The sequence below is a fragment of the Buteo buteo genome, chromosome 19, assembly GCF_964188355.1.
Source record: "Buteo buteo chromosome 19, bButBut1.hap1.1, whole genome shotgun sequence".
Taxonomy (NCBI): domain Eukaryota; kingdom Metazoa; phylum Chordata; class Aves; order Accipitriformes; family Accipitridae; genus Buteo; species Buteo buteo.
This window is the reverse complement of record NC_134189.1, coordinates 17,374,444-17,394,407: the sequence shown is the minus strand read 5'-3', so window position 1 is coordinate 17,394,407 and position 19,964 is coordinate 17,374,444. Positions and strand designations below refer to the sequence as shown.

At 40.5% G+C, this 19,964-nt stretch overlaps 1 protein-coding gene across 1 annotated transcript in view; it reads right to left on the bottom strand.

Moving 5' to 3' along the window:
• PDE3A (phosphodiesterase 3A) overlaps nt 1-19,964 on the bottom strand; it is a 267,645-nt gene that overhangs the window by 38,180 nt on the left and 209,501 nt on the right. Inside the window, exons 3-5 of the mRNA XM_075051354.1 lie at nt 9,233-9,493; nt 6,250-6,404; nt 1,573-1,688 (exon numbers count right to left, since the gene is read on the bottom strand). Coding sequence (XP_074907455.1) covers nt 1,573-1,688; nt 6,250-6,404; nt 9,233-9,493 — 532 coding nt within the window. The remainder of the gene's footprint in view (nt 1-1,572; nt 1,689-6,249; nt 6,405-9,232; nt 9,494-19,964) is intronic.

Below are 19,964 nucleotides of genomic sequence, written 5' to 3'. Positions count from 1 at the left end.
AATGCCAACGGAGCTAATATATAAAAGTCCGATTTGTATTAACTAGTGCAAATTGAAGCAATTCTTTAGCTGGAATGTGAAAACAAATCATAATTAAAAATGCATGACTCTAAACAGTCTAAAACATCAAAATTTCAATCTTTTGCACAAAATGCTGAGCCAAAATTTTTACTCCTGTCAATCAGTGCCCCTAGGAATCGCTTGTGATGGAATGGAACTCTCCCTTCATCATGGGGGAGCTCATGTATTTGGGCAACAGAGATGACTATTAACACTCTCTGGAAGCAGAAGAGACTAAATGTAGAAGTGACTGATGGGGTTGGTTTGTCTTGTTTTCCAAGTATAGAATATTATACACACACCCCCCTTTCAAATTAATGGGTCAATCTCTGAAAATCATAAGTCTAAGTTGGATTTATTTTGTTTTAAAACAAATTCCTGGATTCTTGGTACTATATCTCCATTATTTTCCAGATTCAATTTTATTCATTTGCCTGCATGCCTGTTACCTTTTAAGATAATATTGTATTACTTAATCTTCACTATGGTATAACAAAGCAGCTTCTGTACAAGAGGAGATGAAATAAACTCTTCAGTTTGAAAAGGAGATGTGATATGACAGTACTAGATATGCAGAATAATTGTGCAGCCATACCTTCAAACCCATCCAAGTTAGGATTCTCTGACTTTTCCAATGTCAGGCCTCAGGCATCTATCAATTTCCATCTAATGTCTGGGTGGCCAGTATCTCTGAGTAACATTATCTCAGCATTATTATATGTTTGGGAAAAAAACCCAGGCTGATTTAAAAAAGGAAGTCCTTGTGATCATTTTGAATTGCAAGTTAAAGCATGGGTGAACATTACTTTATCCTGCATTTGTACAGGGAAGAGAACCACATTACTGTGGATTAAGATTGCTTCATGGCTTTCATATCGCCCATTTCATTGTCAATTAAGAAGTCACCTTCTCAATTTCTTTCCCTCAGTTAAAACAAGAGTAATTTTTTAAAAAATTAAAAAGCTGAGTAAAAAGCCCCATATTTCTCATCTCTAAAAATCAGTAAGAACTACCTGGGCTTTCTCAATAATGCAGAGATAGACCACTGAGTTATAATGGCTTTGTCTTGGATAAGTTTGCGTAAGACAGGTCAGTTGCTGCCTACAGCTCTGAATGGCATCATGTAGGCTGCGCTTCAGGAAATCTCAGTCAGGCAATATGCACAGACAGTTAATCTAACAAATGTTATAGAAAACACTGTTCTCAGCCCCTTTGTAATCGAGGGAATTACATAGATATAAATCACAACACAATTTAGTATTGCACTTGCTGCATCATGTCATGACTAACCTCTATAAATCATAAAAGTCAAAACATTTACAATGGCATTGCTATGAGCTATAGTATTTTAAGCCACAGTTGTTTTTTTTTTTAAATAAAAGAAATAACTACATTCATACTGATGGAAAAATAAGAAAAGACACAGATTAGACAGCAATTAAAAGCAGCTGCATGTGCTAGTCACGGGGAAGCCGCTAAGCAAGCCTGACAGAGCCAAGGATGCCCACTCACCTTGCCGGCTCTGCCTTTTGGCATTCAGGTGGTTGGTAGAAGACATGGCGTAGGAGGTGGAGAAGGACCTGCTCTTCGTGATTGTCATCAGAATTGAGCTGTTCCAGGAGTCAGAGCTGCAAAACCAGAGTGCAAACAAGCATTGTTCAACATAGTAAAAAGCCTCAACGGCAGATGTTAAGAAGTTAGGAGCCACAGCAAGAAGTATGCAATACTGAGATAGCACAAAATCTGACGAGGAAAACAGCATCTATCTGCTGGCTGAACTGCTATTTGTGAGGCGCTTAGTATTGTATTTAGCAAAAATATTTACAATGCAGACACTCCAAAGCTGGACTTCCTTCAGTGCTGAGGCCTATTGACTTCATTTATACAAAGATGTCTTCATTATATTGTTCTAACAGTACAAAGAGGCTTAAAAGTTGACTTGAAATAAGTTAAATTTATATTCTCTTTTAACGCCTCCTTACAAGAGCCAGAAGTTCTCAGTGTAAATGAAAAATCAGTCTCCTTGACTCCTCTGCTGCAACCGCCAAGGGCAGATACCCAGTAACTCTTGGGGCACTGCAGGAGCTCCGCAGGAGGCTGGAAGAGGCTGGGAAGAGCCCTGCGTTGCTGTTGCTAGGGGTGTGCCTCTGCTCTGGGTGAAGCACTTCATGCTCTAGCCAACTGAAACGCACGCTGCATCTCAAAAAAAGTCCTACTGACAGACCCTGAAGACATCGGTCACTGATCCAAGAGAAACTCACTGAAGGAAAATAGGGTGCATGCGTCTGTGTGTGTGTGGAACAAGTCCTGGTCCCCTACACCAGGATGGGCACAGGCTTTCAGCCTTCAGGCTATCACTGTGTACCAGAAGAGGCCAAATACTTCTGTAAAGCAAAAGAATTGTATTTATCGTTGTTGTCCCGAACGACACTCATCAAAAGTCAGCCACTTGCAGGGTTTTAGTGCTGGCTCTTATCATGAGGCCTATGACTTCTCTGGACAGATCCGCTAGGCCTCTCGAGCTCCACATTTGTCTTTACAGCCTCACATCCAAGTGATGAGATGACATGCAAGGCAGAAGACAGCCTTTTAAAGCAGCCTAGTCCCAGCTGAACTTGAGAAAAACTTGGGAAAAAAAAAGTATTTTGAAAGGAAAAAAATCATGTAACATTGTCTTAACTCTACAAACACCTAATTGTTTTGGAAGAGCAAACACTATGTACAAAAATATTTGCTTGTTGGCTGGAATTCCTATAATCTGTGATGAAGTAAGAGAAAGAAAGAATCCAGCTGTTTTTTTAATTATTTTGTTTGTTTGTTTTGTTTTGTGGTTTTGTTTTTTAATTGCAGGAAGAATGTAACACACTGGCCCACTGTAAAGAAAAACCAAACCAAACCAAAAACTCCCAAAACACATTCTTTGATTTCTTAAGGGAGAACCAGTGGACGTAGAAGTGACTGAAGGAAGGAATGTGGAAGCTCTATTATTTTTCCCAAATCATTTGAAGCTATAAGAGGACCATGTCTTACCAGTTTAGTGACATGGAGTTGGAAGAATACAGGATTACTAATCTTAAACAGAGATTTAAGGGAGATTTTTGCAAATATGTGACTATAGAAATCTAGAGGTGATGTCCCAGATGGTGAAGAACAAGTTGCAGATTTTGTAACTGCAGAATCTGCCACAGGGCAATTCCAGTGTCATTTCCGCTCTCCTACCCTTCAAGCCATGAAATGTTTCTTTCTCTGTGACCTATGGTGTCCTTGAATTTGGTACAGGGGAAGTGGCAGATAATCAAGATTATTTTTTTTTCCCTTCAGTTCACAATTCTTTTGCTTGAAAGCAAATCTGTATTGGTCTGCCAAAATTTTTAAAGCTAGACTTACAGGATTCATTTTTCCACTTTCTGGAATACACATTGTTTCTCCTACTGTAAAAGAAGAACTGCAAACAGTAGGCTGTGAGGCTTGACAGAGCTATAATTATAAATTGGTGACATTAAACGTAGGAAGAATTGATAGCCTGCTTAGTTGGCTCATCATGCAGAGTTATATAATAACCGTAGAAAAGGACCAACAATAATATTTAATTGCTCTCCTTCTCCCTCTGATTCCCATCTTAGGATGCTTACATACTACGTGAGAGTCTGGGATCAACAGTGTAAATCAAATGCACCCTGGGAACCACAGGCCAGTGACTAAAGAACATTTCCATTTGGTTATAACTTCTTTATATTTACTTTTACTGAGATACATGGAACTCCTCACAAAGGGAGCTTTGGCTAACCATGTATTTTTCTTGCACCAGACATTCAGTGCACTCTGCATGCTGCCTTGAGCACTTAGGTGCCTTGCATGAGAGCCTCTTTATGTATCTGGAAGAAAGGCTGACCAAGGCAGATCTCTGGGGCTGCATTCCCCCAGGCTATCCAACAGCAAACACTGGTGATGTCAGGCTTTCTCAGGTCCTATCTTTTCCTCTACTACCAGCACCAGATTTTGAATTGCAGAAAAAACATGTGAGTCTTCTGATATCACGGCTCTGAATTCTCTTCTTGAATTAGGTGCTTTTGCTCTGCCCTTCCTTTCCCCATAGCAAAGCATGTCTCCACACTCTCTCCTCATCCACCACCTCAAAGATGATAGCACTGGCTGAGGTGGGGAGGGGACCTGAACTTTATCTCAGAGGGTGGCACCGTAGCTACCAGGCTGTGTGACTGACTGCCCTCTGCCTCTCCTTTGAAGGCTCTGCTCTTTTCTGACTAGAACAGAAAAATATTCATGGAGCCAGAAAGGAGGAAATCCTGTTGAAATAGCTATGCAACATATCATAGTTAACAGTGCCTGGAACCCAAGTCTGTCTTCTCACAGATGAGCGCTCCTCCCGCAAGACTAACATTCATTCAACTCCTTCCTTCACTGGCTGCTACTGGATTATCTGCCACAGCCCTTGTGGAGGGTTAAATGCAGCTCACCTCAAACCATCTGGTAGCACAGAAGTCCCAAAATGCAAGGTACCTAGGTCTGAACACCCTCAGGCAGAGAACCAACTTTATTAGGGTAGGGGTCTGCAAATGCTCTAAAGCAACCAGCTGCTGGCTGTAAGCAGCTGAGTGGACACAACTTCTCTCTGTTTCATGGGAGGACCATGTATTGTATGATACTGGCTCAGGGAGCAAGGAATACCTAACTCCTATAGTCAGTCAGGAGGGACTATAGCCATAAGATAAAAACCCGTCTCTTCAGAATAGTGACAACTCGTGTGGTTCTGGGTGACTCTGAAAGAGTTCCAGGGATGTGCTTTAGGAAACTGGAACTAAATTTTGGTTTGGGCACAAAATGGAGTAGGTAGGTACCTCAGCCTATGCAAACGTCTTTGCAGATCTAGTGCTCTGTTTCTACGATGCACTATATGAACATAACTTTAAACTGTATGTGTCATGATTGAATCCAGAACTCTTTTTCCAGACAAGACAAACAAATAATTCACAATTCCTCCAGTGATTTTGCTGAAATTCATTTCAAGGATTTATTAATTATTGCATTGTAGTTGTGACTCTTCCAGTACCAGCACCTGCTTACAGAACCCTTGAAAATATGGGGCATCTTAAATAAGTAAATATATCATTAATAGAAGCGGGACTCAGTCTGCACCCCAACAAAACAGCTGTGTGTATTTGCTTCTTGTGGCAGATTAGGAAAAGCCTTTTAACTAGACAAGACAGTTGGGATTAAGGATGGGACAGCTGGGATTCTGAATCCCAGAAACTAAACTCTGTGGTCAATGGGCAAGAAGCGTTCCACTGCAGTGCTTAAAATTAGGCAAAGTACAGCAACCATCCTGCAAGAAAACTTTACACTGCTCATTTCATTTTCAGCTTTGCTTTCAACCTCTACTAGCAAATCTTTCTTTGTAATTTTACTCCTAGATTAGACCTTTTTTTTTTTTTTTACCCAATGGTAACACATCTACTTTCTTCTCTGCACTAAATCACTTTTTGACTTATCTAACTCAATGGTTTTTATTTACGCTGGTATTGCATTTGCATAAGTTCATTCAGGGAGCCCTAAGCACTTCTTATATTCTGGAACTAAGTGTGTACATGGGATGCAGGGCACGTACAGTGCTGTACAGTCTGATGATACTCCATTTCTATGGACAGAAAACCAGAAAATTGTGTATTTTAGGAGGGTCCACTTAAAATCAGGGTTTGTGTTCTGGAAGTTAGTATCTAGAGAATGGAGAAGTGATTTATGAACTGATTTAATGACAGGGCCACGTCACTAGGTGTGTTCTTAGAAGTGATGTTCAGAGGTTGGGTTACTTGTTAGAATTTTTTCTTGGCTGGGCAATACCCACGGAGGAAACCGGTGCACATCAAGAAGACTTTAACCAGATATCTTGCCTTGTTTCCAATGTTATTGTGCAATTCCCTACTTTGCTAGCACAAATAGATCCCCCCCCCCCTTTTTTTTTATTTATTTTGCTTCCCAATAATAGGAATAGTTTTGGCATAATCTGACTAAAATTGGGTATGCCACTTCCTTGGCAACCCAATTTAGAGAAACATGAAGAAGTAGTTCTAACACACTTTGGAGTCAGTGTTTTTAAATGAGGGACATCATCACACAGAACCAAATAAATTTGCTGAAAGAGAGACATAAAAGAGAGAAGAGGTAATTTGTAACCTGGATGAACATGACTCATGAGGCTTGATGCTGGCACTGCGATCCCTTCTCACTGGAGCTGGCTCTAGCGTAGGTAATCCTGTCGCTGATGTTGTTGTGGTCCAAGTTGAGGACACCCGTCTCAGCAGTCCTGGAGGCAAGCTCCTCCGTAAGCGCTAGAGAGAAATCGGTTGCTTAGAGTTTATACAGGCTTACAAAAACTTTAAACATGAAGAACAAAAATATTTCCATCTGATTAATTCTGCCTGACAACACCTAGTGAGGTACCTTACATTTCAATTCAACCAGGTATTATGGTGCCTACCTTCTATTCAAATCAACACAGGCAGTGCTTTAAATGCTTGGAGGGTCTGGACCATCCTCCCTATTTCAAGTTTAAAAAAAGGTATATATCCACAGCCCCATAGCCACAGATGTTCAACACTTGGAGCTCTCACTGGAGTCAGCCAATGTTGGTTGTGCTTTTTAAAAATTTTGGTCTTACATGATGTGGCCAAAGGCACTTCAACAAGTCATCAGGGCCACAAAGGTGACTGAGGGATTGGAGCATCTTTCATAAAAGGAAAGGCTGAGAGAGCTGGGATTCCTCAGCCTGAAGAGAATGTTCAGGGGAGATCTTACCAATGTATATAAATACCTGAAGAGAGGGTGCAAAGGACATGAGGCCAGGCTCTTTCCAGTGGTGTCCAGTGACAGGACAAGAGGCAATGGGGCACAAATTGAAATACAAGAAATTCCATTTAAATGTAAGAAAATATTTTTCACTGTGAGGATGATAGAACACTGAAAGAGGTTGTCCAGAGAGGCTGTGGAGTCTACATCCACAGAGATACTCAAAACCCAACTGGAAATCCTCCTGAACAACCTGCTCTAGGTTGAGCCTAAAGAAACCTGCTCCAGGCTCAACTTGCTTGAGTTGAGGGACTGGACTAGACAATCTCCAGATGTACCTCGAATCTCAACTATTCTGTGATTTAAACTGGCATGAAAGCTCAGAATCAGCGATTCAAGGCAAGAAAGGCTATAAGAAAAGTAAAGGAAGTGAGCTCCAACTTTTTTTCCTGCTATATCTACCCAATCCAGAGATCGCCAACTGAAATACAATTTTCATGCTCTGGCATATGATGTCTCCTGAAAAGCTTAGAGAAAGCATCACTGTTTACAGCAGCTTTTTCTTGACCACCCTGCATTTTTCTTTCACCTGACTCTTCCTTTTCTCCACTAATGGGGCTCACATTGTTTTTCTGAATTTTTGAAGGCAGAGATAATAAAGGATGATGGTAGAGAGTCTTTGTGGATCCAGATTTGCTGTTGCAGATGCTATAATTTTGTAAGATGTTTCTCTTATAGTTCTCATGAAGTGTTTATAGTTAAGAACTAAAATAAAAAAGTCTCTGTGACAGAGAGCTTTGACTTTGCCAGAATGAAGAGAGATGAGATGGAAGACACTTGTGGTTCTGAAGCTCAAACTTACAGATAAATATGTTAACATACTATCTCCTTACCCAAAATGCTCAGTCAGATGCTTAAGGTAAAGACCCTAAATCTATATTTAGACACTTAAATAAAGGACTGCAAACTATTAGTTTTATGAACCATAATACATTTAGGTCAGTGAATTCTTCAGTCAAATTAGTTCTCTGTAGCATTAGCTCACTTCTTCATCCTTCATTTCTGTTCTCCTCACTAGGTATTATGCAACAGCAAACTGGTATCTGTTCACTGTGTTTGCTCATGCGATGGCAGTGTTCTTCCACTTAACTTTTCCCCTCAGAGCCTACAGTACAGCCATTATAGACATGTGCACTAAAATAAACTGGAAAATGTGCTTAAAAACCTATGAACATCCATTTCATATATACAGCTGCTCCATAGGCAGGGTAATAATTATCATCACACTAAAATATATTAAAAAAAGAATCACAAGTGTTGTAGTTCAGATGGTGGGAACTGCTGGAATGAAAGCTGGCTGTGCCATTTGAACTGTTAAAAGCATTCACCTGTGCAACGTACTCTGCCTATATTTAATTTTACAAGGGAGACTGCAGTACAAAAGTATTTTGGTTTCATTTCAAAAGTGAAATGTAAGCCTCGCAGGACAGCTAATTAGCAATGAACCTACAATTCAAACTACTTCAAAGCTGATGTGTTCTTTCTAGTTGTTCACTTACTAAATGTGGGTGGTTACCACATTTCCTGTCGGATTCCTAAGTATTCATAAAGCCATCTGTCAAGGCAGTAATATATGTATTTTTTTGGTTCAGTCTTCTTTTTCTTCTCAAGACTATTTCTCATGAGCTCACAATATTTGCCATACTAAGTGTTGTGGTGATCTTTTTTGTTTGTTTGGTATACAACATTTTAAACTTGATCCAAAGCACCTGGAGGTCATCAATAGAGACTTTTTCATTGACTTAGGTTTCACACCTCTAGCTAAGGGAAGGAAGAGGAGACTGAAATTCATACATAATTTCAAATGCCAATCCTCAAAGTGGGCAAAAAGGTCCCTCATATTACTGTTTAATTCCTCACTGCTCATTGAGTAGGATAGTCACCCCACATACAGTGGCTCAAGTCTTTTGAGTGGGAAGGGAATTTCTGTGTGAGAAGTAATGGGGCAGACTGGTGAATCTGGATGCTGAAAGGCTTTTGCTTGCTCTGCTCCCTATTATTTTTTCTCTCTTAAGCTCCAACCTACACCTGTGAGGAAATATGCACACCATCTATGTGAGCTATCCTGTGTCAAACATCAGCTTCTAAAGATGCCTGAACCAAAGTTAACCTGGCCAGGAGTTGAAGGATACACAGGAATCGTCCTACTATGACACCAACAGTCTACTTAGCTGTCCTTTCATAGTAGAGTATGATTAGTGCATAAGATGTTAATCTGAAGCAAGCAAAAAGCCCAGTGACATGTCCCACTAGTCCAGTGCTGTCTCTTCAGGGAGAGCCAAGTTAGAAGATGATAGGGTCCAGGACTCACCTTGGGAATAGCTAGTTTCTCTCCCTTCTCCGGACATTCCTCTGAGTCGGAGCAGGTGTAGTTCTCACTGAAGGACACCAAAGGGTTCACCCTTGGCTTGTGGATGGCCTGGAAGGTTAACTGCGTATTAAGCAGGTTGCTCACTGTTCTCAGTGAAGTACACACGTTGGGGGGCAGCGAAGGATCTGCCAGAAGGTCTGTAATGAGCCCATGTGCTTCTCCCATGACAGCAATATCCACTGTGATACTGGTACCAGAAGACTAAAGAAGACAAAAATAATACATGTAAGACAATAGAAGAGAACAACCTGCTGAGCAGTATCTAAAGCTGTGGTGAGGTCTCTCCACAACTTTTGTTAAAGCAGTTACCCACAGAGTGGAAAAATAATAACATGAAATAATTCTTTAAATAAGGAGAATCATGCTGAATAGATTGATCATCAGGCATAACGCTCACAGTCTGCGAAGTTTGGAATTTCATCATATCTGATTTCACGGCTTTCACCATCTGCAGCTGACTTAACCCATCTGAATGAATTGTTCAGGCTCCCTACAGAGACATGGTCAATGGCCAGGGGCTATTTGCACAAATAATTTTGGAGACATAGCTTAGGATGGGAGGAGTCTCTCTTGAGAAATGCCTTTCTACTAACTACAGAGGCATCTAGAACAACTAAAGTTCAATGCTTATACTTAGATGAACGAAATGAATCCCAAGCATATACTGAGATTTTAAAAATATCTCCACGCTATTAAAATACAGCATTCTGGTACGGTGGCAACAACATCCTTCTCCAAGCAATTGCATATTGGTCACCTATACCAAAATTGAAATGGAGTAAAAAGTGGATTTTCCAATCGTTATTTTATTCAGACAGAAGTGATGAGAACAGTTACTCTACAGACTTGTACAACCGATTCAGATGGTCCTTACTTATTCTTGGGTTTGAAATATATACCTAACTTTACATATATCATTTATGAAGAATTATTAACTAAAGTGATGCGTAAGCAGAAATAATATCAAGAAGCAGCTCGCATCACTGGCAAATCTTACATGCCCTACCCAGTACACATATATAATTGATCTGTAAATGACATACTGCAAACCAACTGTGGCTCAGGCAAACTGTCTTCATACATGTAGTCCATCCATCATGCACACAGGTAATCTAACACAGCTGTAGCACTGGGCTTCCAGTGCATGCACAAGAGGGTTGATCCATAAAAGCATCTTCGAGTTTCTCCAGAACTTCCCGACATTCAGCAGCTCCAACTACCATCTGTCCCAAAACCCAGTAGTGCAATATATTGGCACTAAAAGAAACAGTCTATTGCCAAAAGCAGGAAAGTTGTCGAGTCTGTGAATTGACAGCTATATGATACAATTGCAAAAGACTGAGGATCTTTAAGATCTACTAGAACATTGAGATTGGATGCACACAGAAGTAGAACAACTAGAAAGGCAGGAGGCATATGAACTTTCAATGCAGCAGTGACATTTCAGCCTCACTAGCTGGTACTCTATAAATCACCATAAATTCTATGTGGAATCACTAATTCAAGACACTCCAAGACCGACCATTTTTCCTTTGCTGTATTTCTGACACATAAGCCAATCCTGCTGCTACTGTTTGGGCCTTTTCAGCAGGTGTACGTGCAGTTTGCTGGAGAGACCATTCCAAGAGATTTTGTAATGATTTGTTTTCATGTATTTCTTAGAAAAATCTAAGATATACAGTTTTTGAAGTGGTGGAGTTATGCCTGTGAAAAGAGCATATGGGTTTTTTGGAGTGGCAAGTGCACAGCATGGAGAATTGGACAGACTGCTTAGCAGGAGAGTGATCAGAGCCCCGGCCAGGACTGACTCACCAGTGACAGCATTTGTGGACCTCACAACACATCAAAGAACAGTGTAACAGAGCTTGACACTGCTTTGTTCTCGCAAAAGACTTTACAGGCAATAGCAAAGTATTTCTGAGGAAAGTGATATATTAGCGAAGTATAGCTAAACCTCTCCCCGCTATCTTCCCAACTGCATAGTGTGGACATCAGGCCTTTGGCAATAACTGTTTCAGTACACTGACCCGCTCCTCATGTCTTACTTGCTAACACAGGATCCAGTCCTCGTGTCCTACCTCTTGCTAACACAGAAGTAAGCCACGGGACCAGAAGACAGGCCTCCTCACTCACCATCCTCTCATGCAAACAGAAAACCAGCCTCTTCTTCTTACATTTCTTTTCTTTGCCATGATATGAAATAAAATACTCCAGAAACTATTCGATATACTGCAGTGCTATTTCATCCTACTGAAAAAAATTAATGGCTGAAGTTAATTTAATGGCTTTTTCATTGCTTAACCTCTCAGGAGCATGCAGAAGATTCTGGCAGATGCTAAAGAAAATTCTTAAATTAAAAGACAAGGCTTGGGGTGGGAGGCATTAATTATCTATCTTAACCTCAGCCCTGAAAAACAAACCAAAGGGGAGTGAGGGAGAATACATCATTCCAAGTGCAATAGAAGCCTCATATTTTCAGCAAAACTGCGTAATCTACAGTTTGAATTCTATTAAGCCTGGAGCCTGGAGTTGTTGACTGCCAATCAGAGACAGAGATTAATACTTCAATGAAGTAAACAAGTCTGACTCAGCAGGCCATAAGCAGAGGCCCAGATTTTGTACAGCAGTACTAATATTTTGCAAAGCAGCCAGCATTGTTCTCCATGATTAGTACCAAGTGGGGAGAGGGAGAGCCTTTCCCTTCTCAACAGTGAATTTCTGCCACATGGCCTCTGACAACACATGGGGAGGCCTTGTCACATCTTGGTGACCCCTGCCTTGCTTCTGGGACCCAGCAGATTTGTCCAACTCAAATGCCAGGCTGTGCCGAGTTATCCGAGGAGCTGGCGCGGAGGCCATATGGCCCAGGAATAGGGACCCACACACCAGGTCTGCGTCCTCCCTCCTGAGCTGTGACTGCACCTCACTGCAAAGGACAGTCTGCACTCAAATTGAGTTAGATATTTACACACGTAACACACAATAACACTCCTGCAGCCCATGCCCCACCAGAACAAATCAGCGGAAACAAAGCGATTCTCTCTTTGGAAGTGTGCCTTGCACCCGGGAAAGGCTTCAGAGCTCGGCAACGGCACAGACGATATACGACCTCACCCTCTGTACTATGTGCTCTTCGTACAGCAAGGTGGCAGGACCTTTTGCATTTTTGACCAAAAGGGCACTACCTGCAGATCTGATGCTTTCAACTGGCAGCTCACACGAAACCCACGCGGCCATCCACCCTGCCTGCATGGAGCTCGCCCAGAGCAGTCAGCTCCATGCCCGTAAGGAGGTGAACGCTGAATGTCCCCCACCAGGGCTGAAACGAGACCCATGTCCTGCCAGCATAGCCCAGACAGGGTCACCACAGAACACCAACAGTTACCAAGCTGTGCAACAGGACATACTGCATTGCACAATACTTCAAAGTGAAAACGCTTCACCCGGTATTTCAAAGACATCACTGTGCTGTAGTGAGCTGAACTACTCATAATGCTTAGAATCCTTAGAATGAGAGCATATGTAAAAGGAGAACAGACCAAGCTTAAATTCCTCTCAAAGAAAGAAGCAGAAGAGGGTAAACACTGCTGTAATCCACTGATTTCAGTACTTTAACACCACATCCTAAATTGGTAAGGTTTGTATGTTGTAATTTTAATTGCACAGAACTCGTATACAGGAAAACAGTTTCTTTTTTGAGCAGTTTGAATATTTCATCTATCTCAGGATGAATTTAGAGTACTATCAGACCAGTCTGACTAGATAAAATTACAGGTATTTATTATTTTCTAAAAACTTCTAAAAGTTACAAACTGAAGGCATGAAGACATTTTAAAATATCTTGTTTTTTAGATTCTCTATCACAAACCAGTAGAGAACTGTGTATGCTTTGCAAACCATCATTCAGAAAGTAAACTAAAATGTGTTTCCCTAAAGAACAAGGAAATCTGGAATTTTTTATGAAATACATATGATGATGTGAAACAATATAAAAATTTATGCAAGACAGTAAATTGCTGAAAATTTTAGATTGATGTAATTTTATATATGCATTTACACATGCGTGCACAAATTTATACACACAGAGTCTTTATTTAGGGTAAAAGCGCATACAAAATCCATGCTCAGACTTTGTAAGTAGTTTTCTACTAACATGCATAGCCTCTGCATGAACTGATCTGGATTCTTTCCAAACCACTTTACTCATCGGAACTCAAAGGCTGGATACTTGGGAATAGAGGCATGAATAACATGTTTGCAATCAACACTAACAAACAACTAACTTGATAAAACAAAACAAACCAAAAAACCAAAGAGCTAAGCTAAGGTGAATTTAATTTCACCCTGGTCAGTATTAATTTACCAATCTATGCTAATAATTCTGAATGCAGTTTCCTCCCGTGAATTTTGGAGATTGGCTTACTGTTCACTTTGTGACTTCATTCCAACTCTGATGTAAGCGATGTCATGCAGTGACCAAAACTGAAATGCTCTAGGGCATGAAAATGAGAAAGCAAACAGACTGGAAACAAAAGCAAAACGAGATCAACTAAACATGCTCATTGATAACTAAGGTAAGGAGCAAAATAAATTCCTTACAATGCTGAAAACCAGCTGGTTTTGTGCTTGCTTCCTCCCCTCCCCCTTCTTTCTTTAAACTGGCATCCAGGTAGGTGTTTTAGGCTGTGGTACTACATGAAATTCCTAACTGGGCCCCAATGCACTTGCTGTATGTTTTGGGGCTTCTTTTTTATGTACAGAAATAAAAGAAAGGGTTTCCTCCTAAAGAACTCATATGAAAAATAAGATGGCCAGATCCCAGTAGGATGCATTAGAGACCGGGGACAGACATGCACACTTCACAGCACGAGCTGTGTAATCATCTAAGCTTGCATGGGTGGGGGCTTACTGGGAATTTGCAAGAAGACTTTCATGTATCAGGAAGCACACATACTGCTGCATCTGCAGGACCAAATCACAAATAGCATGGCCCACTGTCACACAGACAATTTCTGTCAGGACAGGAAACTTATCTTCAAGGAACACTCTTAAATGCAATATGAAAACAATATTCTGGTAAATATTAACGATAACTTAGAACTTTTAGGTTTGAATAGTTTGTTCTGGATTCTGTAACACGGCTAGAAAAAAATCTTTCAAAATTTGCATAAGCTTCTGTAGGCTTTTATATTACATTTCACAAAATCCCATTCATTTTCTTCTGTTAAATTATATTATGCATAAAAATCTAAGAATACCTTTTTACTCACTAGGGGGAAAAAGCAGGTAAAACTGTGTAGGAAAAACAAATTTAGGAAAATAGGAAAAATTAATTCCTTTATCGATAAGACCTGATAGATAAATTTAGTTTATGAATTGTTCCTGTTTAAGAAACAGTTGACCCACCTGTGAAGCAGATTTGACATTCTTATATTTAACAGATGCCTTACTGCAAATAAATGTCTTCCCCTTCGCCATTGGTGTTTTGCATATGGTTCTCATAAAACTGAACTCATCCAGCTTAACTAAAAAATACTGCTCTCTCTCCACCCTACAAGAAAGGACGATTAACATGACAACATCAAACCAGTCAAAACTTAAGCATAATAAAAAAAAAAATATAAACACGAAAGAAAAATAAAACAGTTATCGAACACAAACTGCAATTCATTTCACACAGCCTCATGTTAGGGAAAAAATAAAATCTTCATTTGCTGTGGTTTGTACAAAGAAAAGCATTGAAGACAGAGATGCTGGCCTTTCACCATGTTACACTCAAGAATACTCTGTAAGTGAAAGAATGGGGGAGGTGAGGAGGAAAAAAAAGGAAAAAAGCAGCATCCAGCATATCTTCAATCTTCACACAATTACGAGCAACAATAAATCACAATTTAATATAGTTTCCAAGTCACATCATGAATGTTCAGGCCAAGCTGTCTGGAAACAAAATTAAAAGCAAATATAATTCTCCATTATTTTAATGTCCACAGAGCGATTTGAAGGATAAACATGAATTGGCTTCTATGGAAATAATGAATCATTTTAAAGGCGCCACAGATTTAACTACTCCACCTTTCACTGAATGACTAAGGAGAAAAGAAAAGTGTGCGTACAATTCTTTGACATTTTGCTTTTCTGTATTTAAAGCTGCAGAATTGGGAGTCTTACCCAGACTTCTTATTTTTATTTTACTCTTATTTTGTACTAACACAAGATCTCAGGTTTTCTCTTCTTGGGCAAGCAAACAGGATATTTCTGAGAATCTTTTTTCCACCTTAATGAAGCACAGCATTTCCACTGCTCTCTGGAGGTGAACGAGTTGCAAGCTTTCTAAGGCGAGTCTTTGGTAGGACTGAATATAGCACCTTCCCATTGCTTCATCACATTGATCAAAGAAAACCTTTCCTAATCATCAGCATAATCACTGATTTTGCTACTGATTCTTTAGCAGAGCCACATGACCGTAAACCAGACACTGAAGCACAAAAGATGAGCCCATAATGAGAGAAGACTCTAGATCTTTTATGAGCCATAACGATTATGGTTTTGACCCTGGTTATATGGCATTTGGGATGCCACCACCCTAACAAAGCAGACCTTCCTGGTAACAATTACATTGAACTCTGATCTGCAGAGTAAAAATGTCACGACTGCCACACGCAGTGTGTCTGTAGCCTGAGCGCTGGCCAACATGATGCCAGAGTCCAAGGATCACAGTGCAGCCAGAGGAAATGTTTGAAAGTAGTTCTGCAAACAGAGGATCTAATGAAATGGGGCTCACTGAAGAGTTATGGGTTTTTGTCCCCTCAGCACTCACGGTATTGCAATGACCCCTTTCCTCAGCAACAGCCCTGTAGCCAGTCAGCAGGAGGCAGCCATGCCTGGGGCTACGTGCATGCTGATGAGCAGGGTTATACAGGGCTCTCTCCATCGTAAGTTGTCATAAAATTTCTAGGAAGATAATCATCTCTGATGCTTCCTCCCATCTGCCACATTTGCTTGAAACTGTTAGCATGATCATGCAAGCCTACTTTCTTTAGAAAACCAACATCATTCTTAAATGGCTCCAACATTTAATCTCTTCAGAGTAATCACAAACTTTGCAAATATTGAATTTGGAGCCCTTAGGAAAGAGGCACTAGTTTGAGAAGGAAATACTATTTTTTTCTTTCTTATAAGACCTGTGGAATGTATCACCATTTATAGCACACTTTGTCTGGGGCTGCAGTTGCCATTGCCACATCCTGCACCTCCACCTTAGGTGACACCACACACAAAGCTTATAGCTACAGACGACTGAACTTCTTCCATTACAGGACCTTTCAGTTCGTGATAGCTTTCTCAGCCAAACAGCTCAGACTGAAACATATACTGCCAGGTATTTGTCTGGGGTGAATTATTTCAGCGTTTGAGAAAAATTGTTCAGACATTTACAAGAACACTGTTGGAGAGTTTTATTCATGCTAAAAATTCTTAGTAAACCGATACCATTTAATCTGCAGCAGGCACTGAAGGTGCAGTAAGGCCTTTTGCTTTCCCTGTCCTGGTATGTCCAGATTTAGTTATATAGCCCCTGGGAAAAACAAAACCAAAGCTAGCCTTGCATGACCTCTGTGGGTTGTCAGAAACCAGCCACCAAACTGCCTGAGGATGCTGCCTGCCCTAAGTGCGCGCACCTCCACACGCTGCTGCCTACGTGGCCTTGTGCACTGTGCTCAACATCCCAAGGGGCAAAGGTTCACATTTAATCCAAACTGCACCGTGTAGTCTGCAGCTGAGATTTACACCTCAATTATTCTTCCCTCTTGTTGAGTGATGATGTCACAGTAATCCTTAGCACTGATAACACCAGGGTGACTGCTCCTCTCTTCAATGCCCAGGCTTGGGTGACCCTGGATGGGCCACAGCTGCTCAGGGAGAAGTCTGTCTCACAGCTTTAGAAAGTCATCTACATTTGGAAAAAAAAAAAAGAAAAAAAAAGAAAAAAAAAGAAAAAAAAAGAAAAAAAAGAAAAAAAAAGAAAAAAAGAAAAAAAGAAAAAAAAGAAAAAAAAAGAAAAAAAAAGGTAGGAGATTCTTTTGCATATCATACTCAATAGACAAACCTACATGCCCTCAGGAAGGCATGGCTTCAAGGTTTTCACAGACAAGCATTATGAATTTAAAAAAAAAAGAAAGAGAGAGAGAGAGAGAGAGATTGAGAAACAGAAAATACATTTTAGTCCTAAGCAGTTTTGGTGCCATCTGTAACTTTCAAGGGAAACTATCAGTTCTCGCTTTCAGGTCACCTAGCAAACTTTCCCAGATTTGTAACATGTACCAAAAGAAAATCTGTTTGTGGTTGTTGGCAACCAAGCAACAACAACAAAAAGATAGATGCAGAAATCATCTCAAGGAATGGGATGATTAAATTTGGTAAGATTCAAGACCTACAGACTAGGAGAGTCTGCATCCATGTGGATGCATGTTCTGGACATAACCCAATGCAAGAGAATTCCTCACCATTTAGACCTGACAGAAAGAACCTGAAATTAACTCACTCCACTGGTACTGATGTGAAGTAGTACCTAATTTTCCACATTTCCTCCTGCCACAGTAGAGAACAAGTATCTCAGCTGCTGCTGGAACACACCAGAAAGCGTAAGGGAAAGGGGCAAAGGGTTGTCGCCCAGAGTGTGTGCCATGGGTAGCAACACCGCTACTCTGCGGCACGTAAGAACAGCAAGGGGCAAGCTGGAACCAACTGTACACGCACTCTGCCTTGGGCTCCTGGGGAAATCCCAGTTCTAATGAAGATACTCAGGGAGTTTTGGTGACCTTCTGCATAAGGCATCCTGTGAGAAGGGTCCAGGGAAAGCAGATCCTGGAAGGAGGTGAAAGCATGGGGTGAACTTCCTGGCTGAGAGCCACCGGTCGCAGCTTGGAAACCTTGTGGAAACTCTGACGCTGATGTTTGATGTTCTCAGCAGAGCCTTGGGGACTCAGTCACCCAACTCCAAGGGACTTTCTGTGCAATTTGGCTGCCTAAAAACCTTAAACTATCATGACTATCCCAGCCTGAAGAACTATTTGACAACGTAGAGCAGATCACAGAGTCAGTCACAAACAGTCAGGGTTTGTTATTTAAAAAGTAGACACTGCTCCAACTAAATTCAGAACTTTAAAAATTATTACTTTTCTTTAAAACACAGCAGATGGGAAAAATTAAATTCTAAATGGGGCTCAAATCTGCTTTGAATAACACAGACTGAGGAAAACAATTCTGTACTTCAGAAACTGTCCTCAATTGTCTTACATTATTGTTCTTCAATTTGTACATCAGATGGTCACAAATTGGTAGCTTGAAGCTGATAGTTTGCATTCACGCGAAGAAAACAGTGACAACTGTCTTCAGTCTCAACTTGAGATGCAGTAACACCAGCTGGGACCCAGCAGGAGTGGGATGCTGGGTGCACACACAGCAGAGGATATGCCATCTATTAATACCTGGTGATCTTACCCATTTGAGTTTACAGCTCCAGTATCCCAACTGCCTGCTTAGCATGGGAAGCTATTTTGATTCTACGGTGAACTAAAAGAGAGCAGCCAAATACACAGCATGAGTTAAAAAAAGATCCATTGAAAGCAATAATCACCATTCTGCTTCCTGCGTACTAACTAATCCTCCCACGTTTTCAACTTGATGGTCTCAGTTACACTAGAATAAAGCCAAAGAAGCCATACACTGCCATATTTTCTCCCTTTCAGAATATCTCAGACTCTTTTGGGATGCAACTTGAGAAGCGTCATCACAATTAGCAGCAAGTTGCAGAAATACATATGAAAATTATCCCACCTAAAGATTCGCATCCACCTCAGTCCTTCACTAAGGACTGTTTAACAGTACTAAGCAGAACAGCATTACTAAATATCATTAAAAATATAATGCAAATAAATGCAGCCTCTAAATTAAAACAAAAGATTGGGAGGCAGATAAAGAATTGCTACAGAGAGTGTCAAACGTATTTTTAAATACTAAAAAGGAGTTGCCATTGGGGAATAAACTGAAAAAAAAAGCAAACTCTGTGAGGTTTCAAGAACTGTTCACTGAGTGTTGAAAACCAGAATAAAAAGAAAATTAGAAACTAGGAAATAATCATCAGTGAAGCTGCAGATACAGCATCTCTAAAGTTCAGCCTGTTCTTACTGAAATTATGACAGGGATTTGGAAATGACAGCAGGAGCCAGATGTATATCTTGCGCCATGTTTTGCATATGCCATAGCAACAGGAGCAGGAAGATCTCATGAAACTCTCCAGGTGACCAAGAACACTAACGGTATTTAGTGGCCCATTTTTATAGAATGTGCTTTCGCTGAAGCCAAAGGCAGGCAGAGATATCCTGCACCTTTTGAAAAGAATAAATCCTATGCTCATCAAAGTCAAGCAATTGTCTCACTGCAATCAAATTGGTGAAATTTTATGACTTTTTTCTTCTCCAGCAAACCTTGTAGTTTGCATTATTTTAGTTCTTGATTTAAAGTGCTCACAGTAATACCAGTTAATAACCATCCATTGTTACAGATGCCTCCTCCTCTTTCTCATTACTTTATGTCTCTAATGAACTCATCTGTGAAAAGAATTAATCATTTTTCCTTAAGACCTGGCTTTGGATTCTTATATTATGACTCATTC